General features: G+C 39.3%; 2 protein-coding genes and 1 long non-coding RNA gene across 6 annotated transcripts; 2 read left to right on the forward strand and 1 right to left on the reverse strand.

Moving 5' to 3' along the window:
• The first annotated feature begins 1,056 nt into the window (after nucleotides 1–1,056).
• Nucleotides 1,057–5,723, forward strand: LOC113022611 (uncharacterized). 2 transcript variants are annotated; one of them, XR_003272440.1, is made up of 5 exons: nucleotides 1,057–1,750; nucleotides 2,019–2,115; nucleotides 2,489–2,599; nucleotides 3,046–3,212; nucleotides 3,545–5,723. It is a non-coding gene; the product is annotated as an uncharacterized LOC113022611 (long non-coding RNA). The 2 variants fall into 2 exon arrangements; XR_003272439.1 differs by having other exon boundaries at nucleotides 1,057–2,115.
• Nucleotides 5,724–5,989: 266 nt separating this feature from the next.
• On the reverse strand, nucleotides 5,990–10,448 carry LOC113022612 (uncharacterized). Of its 3 annotated transcripts, XM_026168193.1 has the most exons (12): nucleotides 10,340–10,448; nucleotides 9,651–9,676; nucleotides 9,256–9,341; nucleotides 9,075–9,107; nucleotides 8,889–8,978; nucleotides 8,406–8,477; nucleotides 8,090–8,192; nucleotides 7,958–8,010; nucleotides 7,771–7,849; nucleotides 7,077–7,549; nucleotides 6,684–6,877; nucleotides 5,990–6,575 (listed from the first exon to the last, which is right to left on the reverse strand). In XM_026168193.1, exons 2-12 carry the CDS (start codon nucleotides 9,655–9,657, stop codon nucleotides 6,431–6,433), a joined length of 1,335 nt encoding a protein of 444 aa, XP_026023978.1. In that variant the 5' UTR covers nucleotides 9,658–9,676; nucleotides 10,340–10,448; the 3' UTR covers nucleotides 5,990–6,430. The 3 variants fall into 3 exon arrangements, with proteins under 3 accessions (XP_026023978.1, XP_026023977.1, XP_026023980.1); XM_026168192.1 differs by lacking the exon at nucleotides 10,340–10,448 and having other exon boundaries at nucleotides 9,651–9,795; XM_026168195.1 differs by lacking the exons at nucleotides 9,256–9,341; nucleotides 10,340–10,448 and having other exon boundaries at nucleotides 9,651–9,796.
• A 2,194-nt stretch (nucleotides 10,449–12,642) lies between these two features.
• On the forward strand, nucleotides 12,643–16,314 carry mmp19 (matrix metallopeptidase 19). The gene is made up of 9 exons (XM_026168196.1): nucleotides 12,643–12,837; nucleotides 13,018–13,103; nucleotides 13,261–13,391; nucleotides 13,875–14,087; nucleotides 14,175–14,420; nucleotides 14,589–14,714; nucleotides 14,893–15,057; nucleotides 15,152–15,279; nucleotides 15,376–16,314. Exons 1-9 carry the CDS (start codon nucleotides 12,730–12,732, stop codon nucleotides 15,604–15,606), a joined length of 1,434 nt encoding a protein of 477 aa, XP_026023981.1. The 5' UTR covers nucleotides 12,643–12,729; the 3' UTR covers nucleotides 15,607–16,314.
• Nucleotides 16,315–16,357: the final 43 nt, after the last annotated feature.

The following is a 16,357-nucleotide window of genomic DNA, read 5'->3' on the forward strand; positions in this document are numbered from 1 at the left end:
ATTCAGTGTTGTGTTAGAAAAATTGAACTCATTAACCCTTCATGGACATTATAAATGTTGCCTCAGGTAAAGACAGGAAAAGAGACTATTACAAATTCAACTGCATCAGAGCTGGGGAAAAAAGTCGAAACAGCTACAGAGTAGGGCTGGGCGATATATCGAGTTTTTTAAAAATATACGAGATATAAGATGTGACAATATCGTTTATATCGATATAGTCTATGTTACGTTATAATTATACTTGTGGAGCCGCAGGTTTGCCTCTCTTTCGTCCACTTTTGTCTCTACGCAACGTTACTCGGCCTCGCCTCTCCTGCACTGAACACAACTCCGCCTCCCCCATAGCTTCACCTGCAGGCAATGACAAGATGAAAGCGGAAAATCTCCGTTAGCGAGTTACCGTGCGTGGGGCTGGATGGCGTCAACGTATTAGCGAGCTAACCACGCTAACGACATGCAGCCCAGAGGGGCTGCACGGCCTAAAATCCTTTCCTTTTCTCAAAAATCGACAGTGCGCCTTATGTATGAATTCTGGTTGTGCTTACTGACCGCGAACCGATTTTATGTGGTACACAGCGCTCAGCAATCTGTCAAAAAATGTTTTAATATGACTTTGCTAAGCTACGGAGCTGCACCGCTTGATGGATTGTCGGAGAATTACGGCTACAGAGGAGGAGCCTCGCGGAGTGATACGTACTGTGTGTGTATAAGGACCACAAATGGCACCTGTTCAGAGACGTGGAGCAGCTGTGAAATCTGTCTCTTTGTTATTATGCTCAGCGTCTTTTAGTTTACATTTTGACTGCACAATTGTGAGCTTTTTGTTATGCACAAAAACAACATTATTTTCTTTTATTTATGGACCATGATTATTTAATATATGCTGATAATTTATTTTTGAGTAATATCTACGCTGTATGTAAATAAAAGTGCCCGTGTGACATCTGGGACACAGTGTGACTAAGAACTCTCTTTTTGTTCTTAACTTATGGCTTTAAAAAGAAAAATCGAGATATATATCTTATATCGCCATCCAGCTAAAAAATATCGAGATATGAATTTTGGGTCATATCGCCCAGCCCTACTACAGAGCAGTGGGCTGTAAGGCCTATGTTTCATTTAAAGTACTCAAATGTTGGAAAGACCACACAGTCATCATGCAGCGTACATATGATAAGCATGATGGGCATGATCCTTCGGACCCAAAAGACGCACATTTCAACAATATTTCCAGTGATTTGAGGAGGAAGATTGAGGAACTGCTTTCCCTTGGAACTAAGCCAGCCATCATACTAACCGAATGTCATAAATGGGCCAAAGAACATGGACACAGAGATCTTCACAACAGAGAGCATTTTGTCACACCACGTGACATTGACAGTGTTAGAACCTGCATGATGAGGAAGAAGCACTTTAACTGTGGAGACAGTCAAAGTGTACATACCTTACTTAATGGAAAACATCAAGAACATGTTCTCTTCTATCAACCATACACATCTGACCAAGAACTAATGATTGTTTTGCAGACACCTGTAATGAAATCAAACATGGAGAACTATGCAAAACAGTTAGTATTTGTTGACACCACGCACTGCGTTAACCAGTATTCATTTCCCTTATTCACACTTGTTGTAAGAGATGATCATGGGCATGGAGTCCCTGTGGCCTGTGCTATTGTCAGCAACGAAAGTCAGAAAACCCTGGAAACTGTTCTTGGAATAGTTTGTGAGCATTTCCCAACTTCCCCGAGGTAAATAATACATTGACAGCTATTAATTTTGAAATAATTCCTTTTCAAAAAAGTTATAACATGCCAGAATCTAATGCTATAGCTGCAGCATGGGCTGCAAAAAACTTTCCTTTCCAGTTGTTAAAGTTATTCCTATAGGCTGTATGCAGTATTTTATATATCTACTTGTGAGTTGAAATGTTTAATTTGGCATTGAAGTGGTGCTTTGAGATAGCAAAAACATTTTCATACTGTTTAATCTCATTTAGTGTTTTCTTTTTTTCTGTAGAGCATTTATGGTTGACAAAGACTTTGCGGAAATAAATGCTTTGCAGAAGGTTTTTCCATAGTCAGCTATCCTTCTATGCTGGTACCGTGTCTTGCAGGTAAACCACATTGTTTTCTTTTCACGTTGTCTAAGATGCACCTGAAACACATTTTTACAACAGGGTCCTGTTGTTATGATTTGCCTCATTGTGATATTCACCTACTCAGGTTAATGAATATAAAGGGATAAAATGTTGAGTGACTATGTCCATCCATTTAAGACCACAGTGCACTCATCTTCTGGTGGCTGCTTCCCAAAGCTCTTTTTGACATTTAAAAATATGTTTGCCTGGTTGATTTCTGTAATGCACAGGTCCTCTTGTCCAGTGAGTGACAAAGTTATTTTTGGACGTCAGCTTTCTTTTATGCTTTTTGTACAGCTGCTCCTCTGTCTCTCTCTCCAGATTAACTTTTTTTCTCTTACATTCACAGGCTGTTAATCGATGGCTTTCAAAATCAGAGTCCGGGGTCCATGGGCTTTCTAACACCCAAAAGAGAAATGAAATCATTTCTTTCTTTTGTAAGCTGAAAGCTTGCACATCTGTAAGTGTAATTTGTCTATTTCACATTTTGATTTCTTGATTACACTAAGAGCATAATAACTTTCAGTTGCTAAAAAAAGTTACAGAGATACAAAATAGATTTTTGAAACAATTTCTAAAACTGGCTTCTTATCTTGCTTATCAAAACAAGTACTTAAGCTGTGCAGAACATCATTGTGTCACCCACTGTGCAGGAGAACTTGTGAGTGGGATTCTTTCACAGACAGATGCTGAAACCAAATATGCTTATAGGTTTAGTGTTCCTTCTTAGCCATTGTAAGGGAAGAAATAATTGCTTCTTAATACAAAAACACGACATATTATTAATAACTTAAAATTCTTAATGTTATTCAATAAAAGGAAAAGGGCTTCAATACATAATATTAAAGATTTCAATAGGTCTGTTAAATGGATTGAAATATATTCTGTTGCATCCAATTCTCTTAGGAGGACGACTTTAAAGCCACATCAGCAGAGTTCTGCCAGACATTTAAGCAATACCCTTTGGTGTGCCAGTGTTTTCAGAAGCACTGGGAAGGCATTGGCCACATGTGGTGTGACTACGGCCGTCGCTTCAGTCACGCTCGTTCTGAAACAAACAATGTGATTGAAAGGTATGATTTATTATTTTGACCTCATTCAATTGTATTGCTGAAAAAAAGATATTATGCTTTAATCCAAGAGGCTAAACTGAGTAGGTTCGTCATGTCATTGCCAGAACAGGTTTTAGGCAAATCCTTTAAATTCTAGCAGCGTTTTTTATGTTATCACAACAAAAAACAGAGTAGGTGGATTTGCCTAAATCAGCTAAACCGGCACAGAGCATTCCTTTATAAAAGACGTGTGCAATAGGTATTCCAATTTTTTAAAAAATAATACAGTCTTGATTAAAACTTTAAATTCCTTCAATTACAGTTACTAATCATTTCAAATAACTGTTTTTCAGATTTTTCCACCGCCTGAAATACCAGTTTTTATCTGGCTACAAGAATAGGCGTTTGGATGATCTGATTGAAGTGCTCCTAGGGAAGGCCGACGACTACTTCTCAGTCATAAAAACCCTGCAAGATGTGGGCCGCATGAAAAACAGGTTTGCTGACACCTTGTCTCAAGTTTCAGACTCTGCTTCAAGACTGATGGAAAGTGGTTGGGCTCTTAAAATTACAGTCAAGAACAGCCATGGAGTTAATGCATATCAAGTCCCATCTGAGTCAAGAGAAGACATGGTGTATGATGTCTGCCCTGTTGAGTCCTACTGCAACTGTACATATGGCTTACGAGGACTTCTTTGCAAGCATCTAGCGTTACTTGCAAAATTAGCAGAGGCTGACAATGACATCTATCCAAACATGGAAACAGACCTTGGCAAGAATTGCAGTGAAAGAAAGGCATTACTTTGTACACTGTGAGGACTTGAAAGTGATAAAAATGCCAAGTTTGTTTGGAAATCTGTGTTTTTTTGCATCGGCTGAAACACTTCAGTGCACTTGTTGTACGTTCTCTCACTATAACACATGTGCTTGCCTGAAGGTGGCTTGTAGCCATTTTAAACAAATGAAAAACTCTCTGAAAAGTCCTCTATCAACTTTGAATGACACTCCTGTAGTTGAAAGCACAGACAAAAAATGCACAGAAGATGCAGTTGGAAAACTAAATGCTGTTTTAGACACAGTTAAACAGTGGGCATTCATTCCAGAGGGTATTACTGCAATGATAGATGAACTGCATACAAATGTCTTAAAAACAAAACAAGTAGGCAAAAGTATATGCCAGTACGAAATAAAGACGACAGATAATGCACGCAAAATTAGGCCATTGTATTCTAGCAAGAAACGTTCGGCCAGCATCGACATTCCAACAGTCTGAAAATGAATGTGAACAGTCGATAACCACTGAAAGAGAGACATCCTCTGGAGAAAATGAAAACCTTTTGGAATACAAAACAAAAAAGAGAAGAGTTAAAGCTAAGTATATGTACAAGTAGACTTTTGTGTGACATTTCAAAGGGACTGCATCCATTACTTGTTTATTGAAACCTAAAGCTGAATAGCTGTCTTAACTTTCTGCCAAGGAACAGATGAAAAGAAATTGTTTGGTCTCTCAAGCAGTTGTTATTTATGTGTGTTATTCATTACTTTGGCTTGGTTGCTGTTTTTGATACAAATTCATCTGTGCCCATTGTAATATTTTCATATGTTACTATTTTTATATTGCTATGCATTATAAATAAAGGATTACTTATTACTATTAAAGGTCTGCATTTGTAATTGTTGGTATTATTTATAAAATATGCGCTCTTAAGTTTTTTGCTCCATAAAACGATACCTGTCACTTTTTGGACATAGAGTATCAGCTGTTGAGAATCCTGGCTCATACAAAATAGAAGTAAAAGGTTTCAACATCCAGCCTTTTTATGATTAAATACAAAGTGTAATAACAGAGTTATTGGGGTGTGATTTTGTTAATAGTTAGTCTTAAGTATAAGTTTAATAGTAATGAGTAAGAAAATATAGCCAGAATAATGGAATGAGACTAACACCTGACCTCACACTGAGATTTGGTATGAAGTGGCATGTTTGTGCTAATGCTGACATTGGGGCTCAGAGTTCCTGTGTGTATATATTTGTGAACGTTAACTTGGCTAATGTCCAAGGGTTTGACTGCTTTCCTGTTGGATTGTATCACAAAGAACAGGGATAAGAGCACCAGTGGCCGTGCACACCCTCATCTCTCTCCTTCACCCGATCATTAGTGTTGGAAACCGGCATTAGCTCAGAGTAGATTAGACTTCAGTATAGTGCAAGTGATTTGATTTCATGATTATTTGATTCAGTTTTTTCTGTGTTCAAGCTCAATTACTTTAATAAAATATGTTGAATTCAAACAAATAAATAAACAAATAAACTGTGGACATTACCCTTTTAAACCTTTCTGAAACAAGACAGGTAAAAACCAGTGTATAAAAGTTTACATAGGTATAAATAGCTCTAACACTTTACTCCAGCCTGGCGTCCACACATGTGGACATCACATTTTGGGTTATTTAGACCAAAATACTAAATCTTGATCAACAAGTGCCTGATATACAGTTATGAGGACATTATACTGCAACTGTTCTATCGAAATTTCAAATTAATGTCCTCATATGTGGCTCTCATTTTTCTCAGAAACAAAAATTAGGTAAAAAAAACAAAACCTGGTAATTCTTTCTTTTTACATTCATCGGGTTCCAATCGGCCCAAATATCAAAGAGAAATTAAAAATGCATGCCATGGAAGATTTCGGGTCTTAGGGGGTTAAAATGACCAGACCCCTCCGGCCTGTTTTCCAGGCCACTAAATTAAACCCAGTCAATTACCAATTGAACAGAATAAAAACCTACGAGGTCCACTAATAGTCCAAAAGTCCAAATCTTTAATAGAAAAGACAGGCAGAACTCAAACAAACAATAATCCAAACGAGGAGCATATATACACACTGGAAAGTAAATAATTATAAGTTATTAAATCAGACTAATTAAATACAGTAAAACTAATAAGGGAAGACGAACACACGGGAAATAAAAATAACAGTGTAAACATACCAAAACTCAAAATAAAACAGGAAAGCTACTACAAACAGAGTGTGACACAATTACATTCATATTGAAACATATGTGATAATTTTCTTTCTTTGTAGCATTTTTAAGATATGTGTTAGAACAGTCATTATGCTGTTTGGATTAGGAACCAATCATTTTTGCCAAATAGTTAACACAAACTTAGAACAACAATGAACAATTTTCAAGATTCTGATTTACAGAACAAACAAAAGTCACAAAAGGTTTCATTATTTAAGAGACAAGATCAAGTTTTTCACACAGGAATGAAATGACAGAATCCAGTGCAGCGGGGCCAAAGGTGTGTGTCAGCAAACTGAAGGTTGAGGAATCAGTCAGCTCATGTTTAAGATTGTGTTGGATTTTGAGAAGAGTCTGTCTGTTATTAGAAAGTAAGATTAACAATGTTACACCAATAACCCAAATACGGGGAAATGACAAATAATACCAAAAAAGATACAACTTTCATATTGTTTTACTAACTTACTTTGTCATATCAGCACTTGAATGGTCGATGCCTTTACAGACCATGTCTGTTGTGACATCGCAGGCCAATCTTCCGGCAAACCCGAGGGCTAGCTCCCCAGCCTCCTCTTCACTCAGAACACTAAACACTGTTACTTTAGTTTTGGCCTTCTTAGGCCTGTCAAGAATCATTGCGGGCAGTTTGGCTTTACGGCCCTAAAAAAGAAAAAGTGCAAACACCAAAAGAGCAGAGAGAGACACACACACGCGCACAAAGTTAAATGCTTTTGTTTACATGGTGTAATTGTGTATATGTTGCAGCAAATGCACAATTTCCAGCCACATTGTCACTTCATTGATACGAGTAACCCGGATTTATTTCAGGTGACATCAAAATCACGAAATGTATACCTACCCCAATCAAACCTCTGAAAACATGAACTGACATGTTCTCTGCGTTGATTCTGCGCTTGATCTCGTCTTCTGTTATTGTGTAGGTTTTCTTTTTTGAGCTTGGTACAGATAAGCGACCATGCACTCTGTAAACTGTACTAGTTCCTTCTGAATCAGTTTGGAATTCTGTATCTGCATCGATCCTGTCAACATCATCAGCAGCAGCATTATCTGTACTCAGACTTGTGCCGTATACTTCTGCTTCTTTTTCGTTGTCTTCAGTCTGTGTACCTTCATCTCTGACTGTCAGTCTTCCTATCTCACTGTTACTTGTCGATTTGCTGCAGATGTTCTCTCCCTTAGGAACTTTTCCTTTGTCATTCGCTGCCTGATGCTTTCCCTGATGACATTCTTCACTGGCTACTTCTATTGCTCCTCCTGTATAGCCACCCACTATGCTGCACAACTCCTTTCCCTCTGCTGTGCTGCACTGTGCTGTTACATAAAGAAGAATGATATAAACAGCACTATATCAATTTAATTGTGAAGAGAAATCCCCACAATACGACACAGTTATGTCTAAAATAGTTTTGTGTAAAAACTGGATCTTGAAACGTCCACTTTAATTACACAGTCCTGGTGTGCAAAGGCAAAATTACGAAAAAAAATTTCACTTTAAACATTTTTGGACATTGTTTAGTTATATTGTGACTTACTCTCACAGAAGATACAGATGCCACAAACAGACTTTGAACAACGCATGTGCTTGTATGCACCACATTTCTGGCACTGCACCTGTGAATTAAAAAAAAAAAAAAGAAGAAGAAATAAACAAACAAAAAACAAATGAACAAAGTCCATTAAATAAACAATCTATATGGCTAAGGACATGTCATAGTGTACCCGGTCTTTGGCTGCAATCACACACCAGCACTGACTGCACTTCCTAGTTCGATCTGCAAAATATAATTTGTTTAAGTACAAGTTACATTTTCCAATGTTAGAGAAAAAGAAGGCAGCTAATTTTATCTTTACCTATTGAGGAAAATAAGTAGTGGCAAAGTCGGGACCTGAGCTTTGTGATTTCAGTGTTGTACTCCTCCACTTGTGTTTTACCGTCAATGAGAGATTGGGCAAACTAATAATTGACGAAGAAGAAAAAAAAAAAAAAAAAAAGAACAAAAAGAATTAGATTAACAAAGAAATGTTTGTTTGTTTTGGTCCTCTTGGGTATGTCACAAAACTGTTTTGTAAAAAGATGGATATGGTAGGCTTGGGCCTTGAGCTTTCCTAATGAGGGACACTGAAAAGTATCATGCACTAGAGAGAGTGCAAAATCTGTGCAACTTACAAACAAGGTCCAGTGGCTGCCGTTTTCCAGACAGGCTCCAATCAATTTCTCATACATCTGAAAGATGTTTTTCTGGAAATAAAAATAATGTGACAAGTATGTTTTTCTGTCAAGAATGACACTGCAAAACTGCAAAAGCTTGTCAGGTGAGACTTGTAATTAATTCTGCAGATACACAAACATATAGAAAGTGTCATTTTTGGTTTACATTAATTAATTTCTATAGTGTGTACAAAACAAATCAAGACCACAGACTCAACACGCACCACTCAATTTTTGGTGTTCTTTATCAGTTGGCCAAGACAGAAATGTTTTAATCTGTGTGCATTGCTTTTGAGCAAGTCTTTACACAGAAAAGGTTTCAGAAAGGTATTTTTCAGGTTCTTCTGACAAGGCTTCAATTTTGGAAAATGCTGTTTGTTTATAGTGGCAACTTATAAACCCTTTGTGATAAGAACATAGTTACCACAGTCCAAGTCATACCTTCAAAAAGTATGCACTTTGTGCTCTTGTGGACCCATCCAAAATTTTTCCAGTGATTTGGCTTGGTATTGGATAAATGTGAGGGAAATTCTATAAAAATAACATAAATACACCTATGTTTTCAAATACATTACAAAAAACGTAAACATGCTATGTCATTATGATCAAACAAGCTTTTCAACATACCTCACACTGCAAATAGATTAGGCCATCTATTACCTTATAAAACAAATAAATAAATACATATAAATAAAAACAGAACTAAGGAATACGATTCATTAAGTAAATTGTACAATAAAGTGTATTTAAAGCAGAATTTAACATTAGTTTTATGACAACATAAAAGGATTTTTATGTCAAGAGGTACCTCATCTGAAATGTTAGTCTGGTCAAACAGGGATTTCAAACTTGAAATACCAATAGAGTTTGGTCCAGCTACTCCCACAAGGTAATCTGTGAGAAAGCATATGCTGTAGTCAACAGATATCATTTTCTTTTTGCTTGCTGCAACCATCATCCATTTCAGTCTTCTAGGAGCTTTGTCTGGTTGTAGTTCTTTTTTCTCCTCCTCTCCCCTCATCTATTAATTAAATTGTTTTCTGACCTTCCTAACTGTTTCCGACCTGTCTTCCCAATGTGATGTTTAAGCAATATATGTATGGTCAGAAGGGGGTGAAATTTTCATTGCAGTTGTACGTGTAACATTGCATGTGATAATAAAAGGCTTGATTGGTTGATTATTCAACATGAGTTGACATTTACCTGACATTGTGAAGGAGTCACAGTTTCTGTAAGGGTGTAAGAACATAACATGTGGATTTGTTACACTTCTTTTTCACAAGTTAATAACAATCAATAATTTTCATTCCATTATTTACAAGCTATCACACGATGTCCCAAGGACAACATTTACACGATGTCCCAGGGACAACATCTACACGATGTCCCAGGGCAAATTCTACATGATGTCCCTGGGACAACATTTACGCGATGTCCCTGGGACAACATTTACGCGATGTCCCTGGGACAACATTTACGCGATGTCCCTGGGACAACATTTACGCGATGTCCCTGGGACAACATTTACGCGATGTACCTGGGACAAATTTGTAAATTTCTGGATTACTGTTAATCTCCATAGAATCAAGAACTCATGTCCAGTTTCACAGCTATGGACCAGTTAATTATGTTTCCAGGTGATAGTTTGATTCATAGATTCAGCACACAACCATAAGTCTAGGCCTTTTAGTCCAGATTCTCTTCACTTATGTTTGTAAAATGATCAGGGAAGCTACTGCAATTTTGCCTGACCCAACCCCCGGGCCACGAAACACCCAAAAAGTTGGGGAACGCTGGTCTAGAGAACACTGGTTAGCTAATGCTGTCGTCAAGTAGCCTATCGCTAGCAAGCAAACAGCAAGCCAAGTGAGGAACATATGTATAATGCTTACCGTTTATTAAAGGAAAGTATCCTAAATTGACTTCAAATTCGGCGGACAGGCGGCGGTTTTTCGCTTCTTCACTTGTATTTCGAAATAATCGAAGGCGGGTATTTCGAAGTCGCAAATGAATGACGTCACAAGAAGGTGATTGGTCACTTGCAATGTTGAACCTGGAACAACATTAATTATGATGATGTGGGAACAATGCTGACACGAGGAAATCAGATCGTCCTACTTATAGCACTTTAAATATGAGCAATCGCTTTTTGGCAAATACCGGAAATCAGTTTTTGGCAGACAATTACTTTTTGGCACAACACCGGCTTCCCGACTTTTGGGAGAGAAATGTTGTCCCATTCACACAGCTGATTTGAATTTTAGCTGCTCGACAGTTCTGAGTCTTCTTGGTCATGGTTTTCATTTCATGGTGCTCCAGATGTTTGCAGTTGATGAAAGGTTTGCACTGCATGCAGGCCAGCACCCAGACTCTACTATTATGAAGCCATACTGTTTTAATAGTAATGCAGTATGTTGTTTAGCATTAGCTTCCTGAAAAAGACATCATATGAATAAATGAGCACATGTTGCTCTAAATCCTCTACATGGCTTTCAGCATTGACGGTGTCTTTCCAGATTTCCAGATGTAATCTGTCAATTCCAAAGGAACTAATGGACCCTTTTACCATCAGAGATGTAGGCTTTTGATGGAGGTCAAGAACCTTGTTATCAGCTAGACAGTCCCTCTTTTTTGAGATGTGTGTCTGCCATCAAATTAAAAATGAGCTCACGTTTTCTTGAAATCATAAATGTCTTATTTTAACCGTTTGATTTGTTTTCTAAGTTCTATTGTAGGTAAAATATGGATTTCTGAGATTTCCAAATCATTGCAATATGTTTTTATTTACATTTTATACACAATCTCAAGTTCTGTAGTTTGAAGTGGAGTTGTACAAAAAAACCTGAAAAAGATACACATGCAGCAGAAGAAATCGAAACCAAAGGCAAAACTAAACATGAGGACTTGATCATGAGGACTGGTTTTTATATCGCACCTTTCTGCCTTACTTGAACACTCAGAGCATTTTATTGTAAATGTCATGGTGCTGAGTCTGTGGACTCAGTGGTTTTGATTATTATCTTATGTTTCAGGTTAATTCTTGTTAGGATTTTCTTGTTCTGACGTTTGATATTTGTTTTGTATTTTTGAGCTCCTTTTGTTCTGTGTCTCTGTGCCTTTGCTGCTCCCACGTCTCTGTGTTCCCTCCCTGTTGCCATGTCTGATGTCTTGTGTTAAGCTCGTGTTTGTTCATACCTGTTGTATTTGCTGTTTTACTTTGATGGTCCCTGTCCTGTGTGTAGTGTGTCTGGTTTTGCTTCCCCTTGTCTTGTCAGTTCTGATTTCTCCCGGCTTTGTTTCCTTCCTGTCTCCCATTCCCTGATTGCTCCTGTGTGTATACAAGCCCTGTGTTTTCTTCTGCTTGTTACTGGTCCGTCTGTTTCCTCCGTGTTTCTTCCTGTGTCGTGTCATCCCGTGTTCCACCCTGTATGTTTTCCTGTCAGTTACGGATTCAGATTTGTTTGTTAGATTGTCCCAGTTTAGGTTTGTTCTTAGTTCCCGTCTGTCCCATCTCTGCTCTGTCTGTATTATCACCTCATGTAAATAAAGCTCACTCATTGCATCGTCAGTACCCCCGATTGGGTCCCTTTCCCTTCAACCCCACACGACTGCCGCCGCAGCTGTGACAGTATATTTTTTCTTATTTGTGAAATTAAAGACAATAAGGAGAATCGCAAAACAACATTTTTAAAAAATGGGGAAAAAAATAAAATAAAATGCAGGTCCACTAAGAATACTGTTCCACAAATGGAAATACTAAAGCTTTTATCTGTTTGTGTATTAAAGATATCTGTTCCAGGTAATACAGGTGTGGGGGTGACAGGAATGTGAAAACAGAGGGCAGGGCAAATCCTGTGGTTTAGGCCCATACCTGAACTCCAGTCATGTGTTATGGAATGAACAACTCTGCTGTAATCCTGGATAGTGATATATCAGTGTTGCTATGTTCAGGAAGAAGGCCCTCTCTCCACCAGCTCATAAAAAGACCAAACTAAACCCACACTACTGTAACATTTACTACATCTTATGTGTAGAGCATGCAGGCGGGGGGGCTTTCGGTCTTCCCTGACAGCTGTACAATTTAACAGCAGACATGTTGATAGTAGGTCAACTGGCTGCTCTTGTAATCCTCATTCTTCAGAGGTGGATCATCACAGCGGCGGGGCTGACTCATGCGCCGGACGAGTTAAAAACCGCTGGAGCGCCAAGAGAACAAAGAGTCTGCTGTGGGACTCCGCTGAGCACGTCTCCGGAGCACCGGCTGTGAAATCTAAATCTGAGGATGATTATGGAGCACAAAGGACTGCTGCTGCTGCTGCTGCTGCCGGTGTTCAGCCTCAAAGGAGTATTTTGCGCAGTGGTACCATGGACGGAGTTCAGTGAAGCAACGGTAAGATGGCAGGTCGTTTTGTGACTTGTTTGAAAACTTCTCTAAAAGCAGACCTTTTTACTTTATCTAATCAGAGAGTCCTTATGATGTGTTTATAGATGTCTCTTTATTTTCCTGCCAAATTAGTTGATTTATCGTGGTCGCACATGACAGCTTTGTTGTTTTCTCACACATGCACAGGCTTATTTGAGGCAGTACGGCTACCTGAATGAGCCCATCGATACATTGGACCCTCGTTACCTAGAGGAGGTCATTGAAGGCCTCAGGTAAAGTAGATTATTGCTATTTCTACAGAGAACACACTTCCAGTAACATCTGCTGTTAGATCAGGATCTGTTAGAGCGATACTCCCTACACAGGATGTGGGGTGGAGTGTTTTTTTTCCATTACTTTACAGATATTTGATTTCCTTGTATTCATCAGTGTCTTCCAGAGAGTGAATGATCTGCCACCTACTGGAGAGTTAGATGAAGCCACACTGGAAGTGATGAACCAGCCCCGCTGTGGTTTGGAGGATCCTTTCAACAAGAAATTTCACAAGTACAGAGTGATGGGTGAGAAGCAAATTGTGTACATTGGTGGTTTTAACATTTACTTGCAACTGTTATACAAAATACCCAGCCAGTGTCACAATTTCCTGATTATTTTGGTTTGTTTAGTTTTTTTAGTTTCATAAAACCACGAGCAGCAAGACATCAGTGTTTCTAGTATCCTGAGGCTTTACAGTTAAGAATATATGTATATTACACAAGACAAGCTGTCATGACCGGGTATAGTATGATTTAGTACTCGTTTGTTAACTTGTTACAGCTGCAGATTAGCATTAAAAAGCTGGATCTTTAAAGGCAACAGCTATGACGTTAGTTTAAACACACTCCTGAAACAGGCTTTTCCATGCAGTTTCAAATTCATCCACTCTACTTGAGGAGCTGACAAAATGCATTTTCAACCACCCAACTCTCCACGCATAAAGTACATAAAGTCTTGATTTCGGTTTCATTATGATGACTTAGAAACAAAATGTTCTTCTCTTTTAGGCCGCTGGAGGAAAAGGAGCTTAACCTATCGCATCTACAACTACACTCCTGACATGATCAAGTCAGACGTCAGGAACGCCGTCCGTTCTGCCTTCAAGTACTGGAGCGATGTGGCGGCTTTGACCTTCAGAGAGGTCGATTATGGCAGAGCCGACATAAAGATCTCCTTCCATAAGAAAGATGGATTCTGCTCTGTCCCATTTGATGGCCGTGGTAAGTCTTGTTTATAAATGCATGTGTCACTAGGTCGTCTGTGACTGGGTTGCTGGGACTGTGACTGTTTATTTGCTCTGGGTGCAGGTCATGTACTGGCCCATGCTGAGTCACCAGAATCGGGTATTGTCCACTTTGATGAGGATGAGTTCTGGACTGAGGGAACATATTATGGCACTAATCTGCGTATTGTAGCTGCTCATGAAATTGGCCATGCTCTCGGCCTGGGTCACTCTCAGTTCAGAAGCGCTCTGATGGCACCGGTCTACTCTGGTTACCGTGTCAACTTCAGGCTGCACTCAGATGACGTGAATGGCATCCAGGCACTATACGGTGAGTGTGTCGAGGGGGTCCTGCAACATGATTGGTGCTGTTACTGGACCTGGGCTGTCGATGTTGCACATATACAACATTTGTCAGTTTAAGGGTGATTATTCTGGGCTCTGATTGCATATAAGAAAACATGCAATCGTCCTAAAATGTTTAACTTATCTGTTTAAGGCAAACGCATCATAAGCACGTTAGCCAGTCCCACAACTCCAGACAGTCTGGTTCCCACAGTGAGCAGCCAGGGGACTGAGAACATCCCTGATCCCTGCACAGCAACACTGGATGCGATTATATTAGGTAAGTTATCGATCAGTGTTTGCTAGACCAGCTAACTTTACATTAGGCCATCGAAATTAGTTTAAAGAATGAAACTTCAATATACCAAGATTACAAAGTCACCATGAGTTAAAAGAGTTAATAGATCTTGTTATTCAGATCGTTTCTCATGAATGGCTGTTATTATTTGTTCAATCAGGTCCCTGGGAGAAAACCTTTGCTTTTAGTGGTGATTATGTGTGGACTATCTCTGACCTGGGACACAACCCACCTATAAGAATTGACAGACTGTGGAGAGGCCTCCCAGGAAACCTAAATGCTGCTGTGTACTCTCAGCGAACCAACAAGACATATTTCTTAAAAGGTAATTTTAGTCCAGTCAAGCTACACTTCAGTTACCCACCGCTCTCTGGGTCGGAATAGTCAGCGTAAAAGGTTTGTGCTCTTTCTGGTCACAGGCAATAAAGTGTGGAGGTATACCAGTTTTGTTCTGGACTACGGCTACCCCAAAGAGCTGAAAAGGATTCCCCCTAATATCGATGCAGCCCTGTATCTGAAGAAGAACAAAAAGCTTGTCTTCATTAAGGTAGCTATGAAGAGAAGCACTTAAACATGCATCTACATCCACACCTTCTATTCCTCATTGCCTCATTTGTTTTTTTATTTCCGTCACCCTGTGTAGGGATCAGAGCACTGGCAGTGGGATGAGCTGAAATACAACGACCTAACTTTCTACCCCAAGCCGCTCAGCATGCTCTTCACTGGAGTGCCACCCGCTCCTCATGCAGCCTTCACCTGGACCAATGGCAAAATATACATATTCAAGGGAGACGACTACTGGCGAGTGAATGAGCAGCTGAAAGCAGAGAGAGGCTATCCACTGAGCAAGAAGAAACGCTGGATGCGATGCTAGTGCTCCACCATCAGGGGGCAGCAGGTACCAAAAGGTGTGAAGCACAGGGCATTTACAAGCCACCCTAACCTCAAGAGCAGCAATTCATCGTAAGTAATCACTGACCACATTAATGGAAAAGCTAGTGTGGGAACCTGTACCCTCGAGAGCAGGTTTGTGTTTGTGTGTCTCTGAATGCAGGATTGTGCAAACTTTTGTATTATATGATCCTTGAGAAAAATCAAAGCTGTTTTGTTTTTTGTTTTTTCCATTTAACATGTGTGTTGGATTAGCTGTCACTATACACTCAGTAAGACGTAATACGATGACGGGAACGTGCACTTTCTGGTCAGTTGTGTTTATGGACTTCATTGCGTTCAATGAGTAACACTGGTCTGCGAGAAAAGCACGAGACACTCACTCGTTCCCTCGTTTAAAGTGAAAATGTATCATTTTCTACGAATAAACAAGACATAACATCAACAATAAAACTGCGTCTCGGATTGCTCACAGCATCTTCACAACAGTTGCTCACACAGCCACATTGAAAGGACAGAAAAAAAATATTTACTGTGATGAAAGGGCGGTCTGTCTCACATTGTGTCTGCAAAGAAAAAAAATCAGAAAACTGTGCGAGCGCCATGGCAACTCCAACCAATTGCAGAGTAGGAAATCCTCCCCATGACCTCTTTATTGCCTATGAGAAATCTGGTGAGTAATGCCGGCAGTGTTGCTAAGAGCCCGGAGAGACAAACAGTCTCAATAACTCCCC

The sequence above is a fragment of the Astatotilapia calliptera genome, chromosome 5, assembly GCF_900246225.1.
Source record: "Astatotilapia calliptera chromosome 5, fAstCal1.2, whole genome shotgun sequence".
Lineage (NCBI taxonomy): Eukaryota > Metazoa > Chordata > Actinopteri > Cichliformes > Cichlidae > Astatotilapia > Astatotilapia calliptera.

What these genes read in the sequence shown, in the direction of transcription:
- LOC113022612 (XM_026168192.1), bottom strand. Translation starts at nt 9,696, where the DNA reads ATGTTCTTACACCCTTACAGAAACTGTGACTCCTTCACAATGTCAG. An exon ending in GCAGCCACTGGACCTTGTTT is followed by an intron (nt 8,193 to 8,405) that starts GTAAGTTGCACA and finishes GTCAATTATTAG; the next exon opens with TTTGCCCAATCTCTCATTGA. An exon ending in TGATTGCAGCCAAAGACCGG is followed by an intron (nt 7,850 to 7,957) that starts GTACACTATGAC and finishes TTTAATTCACAG; the next exon opens with GTGCAGTGCCAGAAATGTGG.
- mmp19 (XM_026168196.1), top strand. Translation starts at nt 12,730, where the DNA reads ATGATTATGGAGCACAAAGGACTGCTGCTGCTGCTGCTGCTGCCGGTG. An exon ending in TGTCCCATTTGATGGCCGTG is followed by an intron (nt 14,088 to 14,174) that starts GTAAGTCTTGTT and finishes CTCTGGGTGCAG; the next exon opens with GTCATGTACTGGCCCATGCT. An exon ending in CAAGACATATTTCTTAAAAG is followed by an intron (nt 15,058 to 15,151) that starts GTAATTTTAGTC and finishes TTCTGGTCACAG; the next exon opens with GCAATAAAGTGTGGAGGTAT.